The sequence below is a fragment of the Palaemon carinicauda genome, chromosome 44, assembly GCF_036898095.1.
Source record: "Palaemon carinicauda isolate YSFRI2023 chromosome 44, ASM3689809v2, whole genome shotgun sequence".
In the NCBI taxonomy this organism is placed as follows: Eukaryota; Metazoa; Arthropoda; class Malacostraca; order Decapoda; family Palaemonidae; genus Palaemon; species Palaemon carinicauda.
This window is the reverse complement of record NC_090768.1, coordinates 8,354,786-8,367,285: the sequence shown is the minus strand read 5'-3', so window position 1 is coordinate 8,367,285 and position 12,500 is coordinate 8,354,786. Positions and strand designations below refer to the sequence as shown.

At 35.0% G+C, this 12,500-nt stretch overlaps 1 protein-coding gene across 1 annotated transcript in view; it reads right to left on the bottom strand.

Moving 5' to 3' along the window:
• Positions 1–12,500, bottom strand: part of LOC137634231 (hematopoietic prostaglandin D synthase-like) — a 22,494-nt gene that overhangs the window by 1,374 nt on the left and 8,620 nt on the right. Inside the window, exons 2-4 of the mRNA XM_068366504.1 lie at positions 5,479–5,627; positions 4,935–5,118; positions 3,970–4,099 (exon numbers count right to left, since the gene is read on the bottom strand). Of these exons, the coding sequence (XP_068222605.1) occupies positions 3,970–4,099; positions 4,935–5,118; positions 5,479–5,611 (447 nt within the window). The 5' untranslated portion in view covers positions 5,612–5,627. The remainder of the gene's footprint in view (positions 1–3,969; positions 4,100–4,934; positions 5,119–5,478; positions 5,628–12,500) is intronic.

Sequence of the window (12,500 nt, the reverse complement as noted above, 5' to 3'; positions counted from 1 at the left end):
TATCGTCTGCTTCGCCTCCTTGTGCTTTCGTATACGAATACCTTTCGGAGGCTTTCAAGTACAACCTTTTTGATTAACAGTGCACATTTGTGATGGATATTAACGGCTCTGATGGATAGTACTGCCTGCTATATGTGGTATAGCCACAGTATGTACATTTGTTTATTGTGTGTTAACACTTTTATTTTATGTGCGGTTATTTGGTTCCTTATATTTTGATCAGTGTCTGGTTGTAGTAGTTCACGTTGTTTACGCATGATATCTATGATGTGTGATTAGGTTTGGCTCATTGATCTGATGTTTTCTGTTGTTAGGTAGGTATATATATTTACTTAATTGTTTATGAAGTCCTCTGTAGGATTTTAAGTTTTGCTGGGTCTATATTGTTTATATCATTGTGTAAGGTGCTGGCAATGTGAAACCAAATAATTTTGGCTGGTTTTGTTTGATATCGTAATTACAATCTAATAGCGACTGTGCTTTGTAGGTTTAGAGATACAGCATTTTAGAGGATGCTTTAAAAAAGTTATAAGTTGTATACGTTGCTGTTTCCAAGTGAGTCAGTCGTAATTGCAAAGGGTAAAGATAAACTCGTGTGTGTTGTGTGTTTGAGCTTTAAGTAATGCACTACAGACATTACCTATGGGTCGTAACCTACTAGGATCACGGTCTAATTTTATACCTCTGCTCCTGCTTTCTTATAACGTAGTATAAAAAAAAATCAACTTATAGTTCATAGTGCAATTACCGAGTTATTGGGAGTTGATGGGCCATAAGGTCCCAGCGCCGGATCTTATATATGGTCAAATTCATAAACCCATTACACAGCACTTGCCATTTTAAGCGAATTACTATCCATAATCTTATAAATAGGTCATATATATATATATATATATATATATATATATATATATATATATATATATGTGTGTGTGTGTGTGTGTGTGTGTGTGTGTGTGTGTGTGTGTGTATATATATAGGCTATATATATATATATATATATATATATATATATATATATATATATATATATATATATATATATATATATATTTAAATAAGAGCAAGTAGGCCTACAAGTAAAAGGATTTATAAGGAAGACTACAAAAAAAACTAAAACAACAATAAACCAAAAATATGATATATGAATCTGGATGCTGATAAGTAAAACAAAGCGATGTTAAAGCCACGAAAAAAAAATTTACTTTTGCTTCAAGACTTGTTATACAGTTTTCCAAAAATGTTTTGGTGTTACATTAATTTCCTATAAAATCTGGCTTGGCGTTTGAAATCTACTGTACTTTTGCAGCTACAGTATAAGGTCCGTTTGTCTTTAATTAGACTTATGATGAATAAAATTTTGGGAAATTTCTTGTTGTTTAGTATTTGATACTGTTAATCAGAATCTTTAACACATAGGCCTACAGAGGATATTTCCTATGGACTTATTTTTAATAAAAAATTCATCTCTACCTCTACTTGCTTTGGTGTATACGAGTTACATACTGTCAGTAGTCCTGTATTCATGAGTTTATAACTGATCCAAAGTGATTCTTTTATGCAATTGTTACTGATTCACGTGAATTATTAGTCTGATGATAATTTATTTTATAGATTTGGGTAACTTTCTGTGTTACTAGCTAATTATCTATCAATAATTTTTCGGTCTTTTTGAGTTCATAAAACTCATTTCAGTGACGGTAACTTTATTTCAATCAGAAATAATGACCCCTGATTTTCTCACTAGGCTATGACTCGGGGGGGGGGGGGGGATATTCTGGAAATATTCTAAAACTTGATTTATAACAGAACTTTTAAAATTTCTACAAATTTATCGATATAACGCATATTAATTTCATCTAAAATATCATCGATTTTGTATGAATTGCCTTTTCGTTCGGTAAGACTTTATCTTTCAAAACCTTTTACCGACTCAAAAAGTTTGTTCTTTTACTGTGTATAGTACGAAACTGTTTCATTATGGAATGCGTTTCATTCAAAATTTATCTTGGTTCCTGAATTTTACATGGTCCGTTCTCTTTCAGAATCCACTATTGGTCTTTCAGAGTGGCATGGAATAATTTTACTTGAATTTATCAATATATTTACATTAAACATTTTGGCGGTCAGAATATACTATTCATCCTTCATAACATTGCCGTTCCAAATATTTTTTTTTTTATTATTATTATTATTCTCTTGTAGAATTCACTAATTATTTCGTATTAGTTGCTATATTACTCAAAATACGGTCTTCATTCTCCTCACTTGCAATCTAGTGATTATTTGGTATCGGTTGTTGTTTTCGGAATCAAGTCTTTGTCCACCTCGGTTAGAATCAACTGATTTATTTCGTAACTATTGCTATATTACTTATACAGTTTCTATTCTATTCGCTTATAGACTACTGATTATTCAGCATCTGCTTCCATATTAATACGAATAATTTCTTAGTTTTCCTTGCGTAGACTGTTGATTAATTTCGTATCAGTTGTCATATTAGTCAGAACATGGTACTAATTATCTTAGGTAAAAAAAGAAAAAACTGATGGTTATTTCATATCAATTACCATATTGCATAAATATGGTCTTCATGTCTTCTCAAATTCACCTATTTATTTTGTATCAGTTACCATATCACTCAGAATGTGGTCCTGATTTTCATTTATCAAAATCTACTATTCATTCTGAGTGGATTATAAAATTACACATAGTGCGCTCTCATATTTATTCTGTATTCCTATCGATATTACTCATAATATGGTTTTGGTCACTTAGCTCAGAATCATCAGTAGGCCTATCAGTTGCCATATTAGTCAGAAGACTATCTCTTTTCCTCAAATGTAGAATATACAGATTATTCTCTATTGATGGCGTTGTCACAAAGAATATGACCTGTATTATTATTATTATTATTATTATTATTATTATTATTATTATTATTATTATTATTATTATTATTATTATTTGCCAAGCTACAACCCTAGTTGGAAAAGCGGGATGCTTTAAGCCCAAGGGCACCAGCAGGGAAAATAGCCCAGTGAGGAAAGGAAACAAGGAAAATTAAAATATTTTAAGAACAGTAACATTAAAATAGATAGTTCCTATATAAACTATAAAAACTTAAACAAAACAAGAGGAAGAGAAATAAGATAGAATAGTGTGCCCGAGTGTACACTCAAGCAAAAAAAACTCTAACCCAAGACAGTGAAATACCATGGTACAGAGGCTATAGCACTACCCAAGACTAGAGAATAATGGTTTGATTTTGGAGTGTCCTAGAAGAGCTGCTTACCATAGCTAAAGAGTCTCTTCTACCCTTACCAAGAGGAAAGTAGCCACTGAACGATTACAGTGCAGTAGTTAACCCCTTGGGTGATGAAGAATTGTTTGTTAATGTAAGTGTTGTCGGGAGTACGAGGGCAGAGGATATGTGAAGAATAGGCCAGCCAAAAAGTCTTCATATTCAGCATGCTTACACACCATTAGCTAACGGCAATCAACGAAAGGGACTGTCGTCGCACTGGCTCCATTATTCAACAGACCATATAGCATTCTCCGACAAACGGACAATGATGAGAATCGATTGAAATACGAAATTGTCTTTTCGGTGGAAGATATAATTCTCCGGTTTATTAGATGCCATTGCGTGATACTATCATGTTTGGAAGACTCGAGAATTATTATTATTATTATTATTATTATTATTATTATTATTATTATTATTATTATTTTCATTATTACTATTATTATTATTATTATTATTATTATTATTAAGTATTATTATTATTAAGTATTATTATTATTATTGTTATTATTATTTACTATTATTATTAATATTATTATTATTATTAAGTATTATTATTATTATTGTTATTATTATTATTATTATTATTATTATTATTATTTATTATTTATTATTATTATTATTATTATTATTATTAACTCGAATCTAGTCGGCACACTCACGTCGTCTGTGATGAACCACTCCTTCCCATCCATACGGCTATTCAGTCTCTTCAGGAAAGGCTCCAGATGGTTGGGAAAGAACTCCTCCTCGAACAATTTTTGCCTTTCGTCATCATCTTCTGCTTTGAACCTACAGAATAAAAGAAATATTAGGTGGTGAAAGAATTTAGGAGTTAACGTTATTTTGGAGCATAGTTCACTCCATGCTTGTTGGCTTTCAACGTATTAATTTCCCTTTCGTTTCTCGTAAATATAATTCACTAACTTTGATCTTCACTGGAATTTGTGAATTGAGTAAAATCAAAGTATTCAGATCATTGTATCTGAATTAACTATTTTATCTTAGAGTGAAGTTATAAGTCTTCCCAAAGAAAAAAAAATATTAATAAGGCTTTATTAATTCCAGTATTTATCACTGGAAGCGAAGGAGACCTTGATAGCTGCACATTGCAACAGTCAAAGCTGTGTTTAGCAAAAGACAAACTGTTGGCAACGCTGCCTTTAAAACAAAGTCGTCTAGTTTATAAACACGTGATCAAAGGCATTTTTTATTCATTTAATTAATACTGTTATTCGTATAACCGTACCGGAATTAATGAAGCCAATTGTACGTGGAATTGATTGCTGTTAGACCTACTTGCACCTAAATCCAGCTCATAAATCTGTTAGTTCTCTGAGAGTTTGAGTGAATAGATTGTGACGGACCGAGAGGAGGTTGTGACTCAAAGGCAAGTTGAAAACAACTGAGTGACTCTATTATAGAACACTCTCCTTTATATACAAAAGTTCAAGGCAACAAGAATTTTCATGTTAAAAAAAACAGAAAATGTTACAGAGGAGAAACAAGACATGTTTTTTCAGGTTCTTTTTAGTGCGAGGGGAGAGCGAAGATACAAGCACAAAATGAACTATATACGAACGTGCGACACACGGTTGGTACAAGATCATTCGTCGGGGATACTTACATAAGTGACATGTACTCGTGCATCACTTCTGCGCAAGTATCCACCAGGGCATCACAGTAAGCTGCTGCTAAGTTGCTCTCGGGGACAAGTCCTGCTTCTTTGGCTACGTAACGGGCAATGGCCACGGATTGCACCAAGGGCCTGCCGTCAACCATCAGAACTGGAAGCTTATTTCCTGGTACCTCTGTTGTGAAGGGAAGTGAAATAATAATTGGCGAACATGGATTAGACAATCTGGAGTTTTTTTTTTTTATTTAAGAAAAAAAGTTATTGAAGAATAAAAGAGAAGATTGATATTGCCAATGAAAGGAAGAAGAATGCAAGCTCAGAGTTATATTAATTTATTTTCTAATATTACTCTAGTGGAGATAGTTTTTTTTATTTCTTTTGGCGTATAAGAATTATCTTGGAAGCTGAAAGTTAAATATTAACCCAAAATCAAACGATGTGCAAGATATATTTCCTTACAGAGCTTCTTCTTTAGCAAGAGACTCAAGAGTAAGACTAAATAAATAAATGAATTAAGACATCAAGAAGATTTTACCTGGTTTCTTTTCCGGCCAGTCCTCCTGCTCAATGCGTTCGTCGTTAAACTCGATGCCAGCGTGGGCAAAGAGCCACCTTATCAGCTCCGCGCGCCCTTGGGCGTTGAAGTACATGAGGGTATACTCAGGCATTGCTTAGCAGGTGTTCCTGTCGGAGAAATTACAACTTGAACTCTTTCAAGGACAATAGAGACTATACTCATTTTTTTTAATGAGGTGCATTTGCACCGATCGCAGCGGAGCCCTTTTAGCTCAGAAAAGTTTCCTGCTCTTTGATTGGTTAGAATGATCTTGTCCAACCACTCAGCGAGCAGGAAGCTTTTCCGAGCTAAAAGGACACCCCTGGTAGCCGGTGCAAATCTGCCTCGCTAAAAAGAATTGACTAAAGGAACTTTTAATATTAATGTGGAAGGTCCGGTACACAGTTCAGCTTCATTCCTTGAATTAAATTAGAGAAAAATGTGTTTTGTCAGTCCATTTTGAATGTTAAGTGGGAGTGACATATATTGGATTTTTTGGGGAAAGCATACATACACAAGAAACCATTTGAAGATACAATAAAGTGAGCTAGAGGCTTTCACAACCATTCCCTTGATCTTTTTTATTTCACTTTCGTTTTATGTTTTCTGCGCAATATGGGTGTGACAGGGCCCATTTCCCCAGAGCAAGGTGTGCTAGGAATTCCTGTATCCAACTGTACTTGGAATCAACAAAGTTTTTTTTTTTTTTTTTTTGCTTTTTTTTTTAAAAAAGTTCTTACAGTCCTCTTAATGAATTCTCTCCATTACTCTAGAAAGATATTGTGGGTCCTATTTAGTATTTTGTTCATTGGGTTATGCTCTAACATTCATTTTACCAGATTGCATTCTTACAAAGTAATATTAGTATATCACGATTAGTTAAACAGCGAACTTAATGTTTATAACTGTCTTATTCATGGAAGTGTTTGCAACTGATTTTGTTTGTAACCTTGTCTTTTGTTTCCTAGTAATGCAATCAATATTTGTTGACAAATTCAGTTTTTCTTCCAAACTAAATCTGTGGAATAGATAAATTTTAAGCTTTTTAGGTTTCAGTGACATATATAAACCTTTACCGAACACGCCAAAGTGCCAGAAAATTTCTTAGTCCAATTCATGTTTTAAAATTAATAAAATAGACCTAGACCTAGTTTTTGGTTCGAAATCTACGTTTGATTTAAATATTTGAGTTTATATTATATGAGGATTTTTAGTCTAATTAATTGTTATCATACAAAATATAAATTTAGGTTCCTACAAGTTATTACCGTGAAATGACCAGCACGAGAGGCCATGCTGCTTTGGCGAAAGTGATATTATACTGAGAATCAATAGGTTTGGTATAGTGTGTGTGCGTGTCTGTCTGTGTGTCTTTGATAAGGGTCCACAGACGATTTCATTATCGTGAGCACGACAATTCTCAATTATTGCTTGGAACACACATTAGCTTGCCCTGATTTCGCACTATGGTGCTTTAAGAGTTGTATTAAGAACACAATGAATTTCCTTGCCGTATCACTTCTGTAACTGTGGCATTAAGATTATTGGACACAAATACTGACTTGTGATTCGACTATATATTTCTGTGTAATTTTTTCTTATACTTAAAGCTCACAAGATCGCAAATTTTACATAATAACACACACACACACACACACACACACACACACACACACACACACACACATTCAGTCACAAATGCAAGTATCCAAGTATAGTAGTTTTTAGACATAACAGGTAGGCCTAGAAGTTTATTTGCATTCTGGCGAAAGCACATGAAGAAATAAATGGGCTATACCTGTTTACACTAGAGGAATGGAAAGTTTAGATTTTTTTCATCTCTAAAGGTGGGTACACACACGCGAACCGAACCTTGTATGCGTAACTGTGTTACGCATATACGGTTACAAGGTGTCAAAATGTTGAGGACGAACCGTAACCGCGTTAAGCACGTAACTTCATTGAAATCCACTGCGATCATCAGTCTGTCCGGGTTGTTTACCGACGATGGCCACCATGCAAGTAGCAGCTGCCGCGTATATTTATATACATTATTTAACGGAAATGAAGCGAAATAAAAGAAGATGGTGGCAATCAAGGTTATATACTAGAAGGGTAGAATACAGTGGTCGGGAATTACTCGCTGACATGAGATTCCAAGAAGTTTCTAGCCACTACAAAAATTTCACCAGAATGTCTTCGACAGATTTTGAAAATATTATAAAACTGGTAGGACATAAAATTATGAAAAATGACACACTTATATACGTACTGACTGACCAAAACAAGGGACTCTTCTATGGACGGCCTTATTCATAGTCGGTGTCAAGTTCAGCCACCTCTGTTGATACGCGTGCAATACAGGTCCCGTCCACACGTTGCGTAACGTGCAAAGAGACCTCCCTTTGATTCGGGGCCCAAAAACCGACAATTGCCGGGACGGAGGGCGAACCGAGCCTCGAACCTCGCGGGTTCGGGGTTCGGGTTCGAGGAACCGTCCACACTTGCGTTTTTGTTACAAGAATTGGTTACAATACAAGGTTCGGTTCGCATGTGTGTACCCGCCTTAAGACTATGAAAAGTTTTTGCAACATCACTATCTGAACTGAAAGACATGTTCGTTGCTAGATTCATGTTTTTAATTATTTTATGTCATCATCAGTAATTCAATTCCTGTAAGATATAACGATGAAGCAATATCCAACAGATTTATTAGATGCGAGAACAAAGCCCTCAGACGAATATTATGAGTTAAATGGCAGGACAGGATTATAAAGGAAACTATAAGAGAGATTACTCAAGCGCCATATGTGGATGAGAGCATGGTGAGGCCATATGTGGATGAGAGCATGGTGAGGGGTAGATGGAGATGGTTTGGACATGCTCATCGCACTCCCTAAGAGAGATTAATTCATCAAACTTTCAACTGGGCTCCATAAGGCACTAGAAGAGTTGGAAGACCCATTCCTACATGGCAGAGGACTATGAAACGTGAAGTAGGAGAGGATGAATGGAGAACTATTGATTTAAGAGCTTAAAATAGAGACAACAGGCGAGATCTAACCGAGGCCTTTTTCGTCAATAGGCGTAGGAGGAGATGATGATGATGATGACGATAAATTCTACATACTAAATTTGAAGTTTTCTTTTATATTTACCTTGAAGTATTCATGCAAAATATAATGGAATACTATCCAGCAAGGCCAAAAATTAATTTTCAGTTAATAGGTCATTATAAAATACCGAATAAAACTGCGTTTAGCGTCTACCTTCCCAAGAAATCGTGTTCTTTCTAGAATACCATGGAATTCCTTACTAACAACTATTCGACATGCCGACCACCGAAAGCGACAAAAATCTTGGCACTAATAAATCCAAGAGTGACATTAGTTTAGTACAATATCGTTACACGACCTCTTGAATTGGGGGAATGAACAACTGACGTCAAAATAACTAGGTCGTCTATTTCAGTCAAACAGGATACGCAATTTTCCTCACAACATCGGATATTACTTACAATACCGGACATGCCCCTGCGACGTACTAAAAACAAAAGCCTACAGCAATGTTATAGACCTTGGCCTACAGTACGTGAAAATCGTACAACCAAGACACTTTAACGCAGACCTAGGACCTACTTTCGATCCTTCCTTTGAGCACACCCAGAATACGCGTGCTATAATCGGAAATGAGGCGGAGTCAACGGACTGTTTGTCCCTCAAATGTGCCATAGCGATTTTATCGAATTACGATATTCACTAACGTGGGTAAACAACTTTCCATTCTCCCTTTTACTTTCGAAATACAGGCTGAAGTTCGTCCTACGCGCATGTGATTCAAATTGACATTGATTTCAGGTGAAGAAATAAATACTTTACAATATTCAAACGGGCTCGCTTAAATTGTCTTTTGCAAATATAGTAATGAAACAGTTGAAATGTAAGCATTGGCTTTCGTCTCTTGTAGGTACAAAACAGTAAAGCCCCACTTTTTATTAATCATGTCTTTAGAATGACATATGACATGCTGTCTCCCCTCCTCTGACACACCCCAAGACTGATATGTCGTTCCTATGTGATATAAGTAGTCGATTAGCCAAGGCACTAGCCACCCGTTGAGATACTACCGCTAGAGTTATTGCGTACTTTGACTGGCCAGACAGTACTACATTGGATTCATTTCTCTGGTTACAGCTCATTTAATCTTTGCCGACATATACACAAAATAAGTCTGGCCTATTTTTTACACATTCTCCTCTTTCTTCATACACTTGACAACACTGAAATTACCAAACAGTTCTTCTTATCTTAGGAGGTTAAATACTGCAGTGTAAGTGTTCAGTGGCTACCTTCCTTTTGGTAAGCAGTTCTTCTAGGAGAAGAACTCTCCAAAATCAAACCATTGTTCTCTAGTCTTGGGTAGTGCCATAGCCTTTGTATCATGGCCTTCGACTGTCTTGGGTTAGAGTTCTCTTGCTTGAGGGTATACTTGGGCACACTATTCTCTCTTATTTCTCTTCCTCTTGTTATTTTGAAGTTTTTATAGTTTATATATGAAAGAATTGTTTTAATGTTATTGTTCTTAAACTTCTCTTGTAGTTTATTTCCTTTTCTCACTGGGCTATTTTCCCTGTTGGACCCCTTAGGGCTTATAGCATCTTGCTTTTCCAGCTATGGTTGTAGCTTGGCAAGTAGTAACAACATCATCAACAACAACAACAAAAAGGAAGGTTTAAAATAACCAAGGTGCAAGACTATAAAACATTTTCTTCGTAAGTGGTACATAATGTACCGGCAACCGCATCCTTTCATCAATAAGGATTTTCTAACTATATGCAACGAATTTAGAATTCTAGATGTCATACTTGAAAATTCAATTTTGAGAAACATATCTGGTCTGCCTTTCTCTATTGCACAAAGATTTGGTTTATTAAGAGTTTTAAAAACTTTTTGGAGACGTATTTATTCTGAGGATTTTTTTTTTCTATTCCATGTTTTTAATATAGTTCTCCCACTTGTTCTTCAGAAGCTGACTGTCTTAAATTATTTGACAGAAATATGCGTCGTTTGAATTCCCTGTCTCTGATCTGGAATTTAATCTCTTAGCTTTTTTAAATACTTTATTGTATTTTTTTTTTTTTTTTTTGATAAATCTGACCATCCTTTGCATCCAGATAAACTCAGAATATAACACACATTAGAAATTACAAGTTATGTAACTAGTTCTACCAGACTTGCCTTAGGCCAAAAATTTTCTCGGTATTCAAGAAGTTTTATCCCGGCGGTGACCAAATTGTGGAATGCTCTTCCTAATATAATAGTCGAATCGGTAGAAATTTGGATGTTCATACTTGATGTATATACTTTTTTTTTTTGAAGTTTGAAATATCGTGAGTTTATATCTTATCTGTAACTTACCTATAGCCATTAGGTATCTTAATGTATATCTTTATTACTCTTTAATCGTTTATTCTTTATATCTTTGCTTTACCGCACTGGGCTGATTTCACCACTGGGCTATTTGGACCGTAGCGACCGTAGCATTCCGCCCTTCCCCACTAGGGACACAATTTGACAATTCATGTCCATGACTACCGATAAAATCTGAAAGATTACAGGCTTCTGCCTTAATTTTGATAGGCAATGCAGATATTCATCAAGATTAATGCATTGTAAACATCGTCAGCCTTATTGCATGCCCTAGACCCCTGCAAGTGTATAAACAATAATTAAGTTGATTTGGACGTGGCACTAACGCTAAATATAAAGCTCCCCCAATATAGAAAATGCTGCCTTTCTCGATTCAAGAACGAAAATCGATGAACATGTACCTTTCCATTGCGCAACAACGAGCTGGCCCTGCCCTTTGCTTGTTCTGGAAAGCCTTAACATATTAAAAAAGAAAGAAAAATAAAAGTAATGTGATCTACTTTGCGTCACTGGAATCTGAAGATAGCGTCAGGTGGACTTAGAGGTATCAAAAGCTCTGGTTGTCTATAGCGCAAGACAAAATATCTCTGGTGTTATTGCATGTCTACACTTTCACACCTTTATGAGCCTCTAAATCTTCCTCATTGTCACAGGGCGTGAGTTGCTTTTTATTATGGTCACCACAAAGTAAAGTTTTTCAAGATTACAAAGTAATATATAAAGTTCGTCTTTTTATTGATGATTATCCCATATCTAACAACTTTGTCAATAGTCGTAGGTTTGGTGTCATCGTTAAACCTTCTTAACCGCGGAAGGATGACTAGTTAAAATCAATCTTTCGTTTATCAGTACTGAAGCGATTGGTTGCAAGATGGTTAAAGCTATTATTACTGGATTTTGTTTGGCAAACATCAAGATTATAGACAAATTGTGAGTATAAACATATAGTTTTAATCAATTACGTTTTTCATCAGAAGTAATTTTAGGGCACTAAAGTAAATGGATAAGGATCACTACTAGATTAAAGCTATAAAGGGATTTTATTACCAATAGGATACTGGATATATCCATACTCCACTATTGCCTAAATCTAATCTAAATCCGGAATGCATTGCAGTAGGATATCAGGATCTGCTAATCCATATCAACCCTTGAAACGAATTAGAAAACGGATAATATTTTCAAATGGGCGCACGCGCGAGTGTGTGCTTGTGTTTGTGCAATTGAAATATTTTGAGAATGACCCAACGGAATTTTGAGTAAATTTAATCAAAATGTTCATTGGATGACCCTTAGCATATGCCTAATTTTTAGGGAGGACCAACCAATAGTTCATGGAATATTTTTCCATTTCCTAAAAAAAGAATGTTAGGTTAAGCAAGGACGTTGCATAGCTTCGCGGAAGTGTGATCTGTAGGCCTACTTGGCCATACTATTTTGTTTATTTTAATATAAAATAAAGAGGCATTTTTGACGAATAAGAAATTCTTAATAATTAAAAAAATGTATCTTGCTATCTTCACACCTATTTATAGATAACCGTATCGTTAACTGAACTCTTTAAAGATTAGG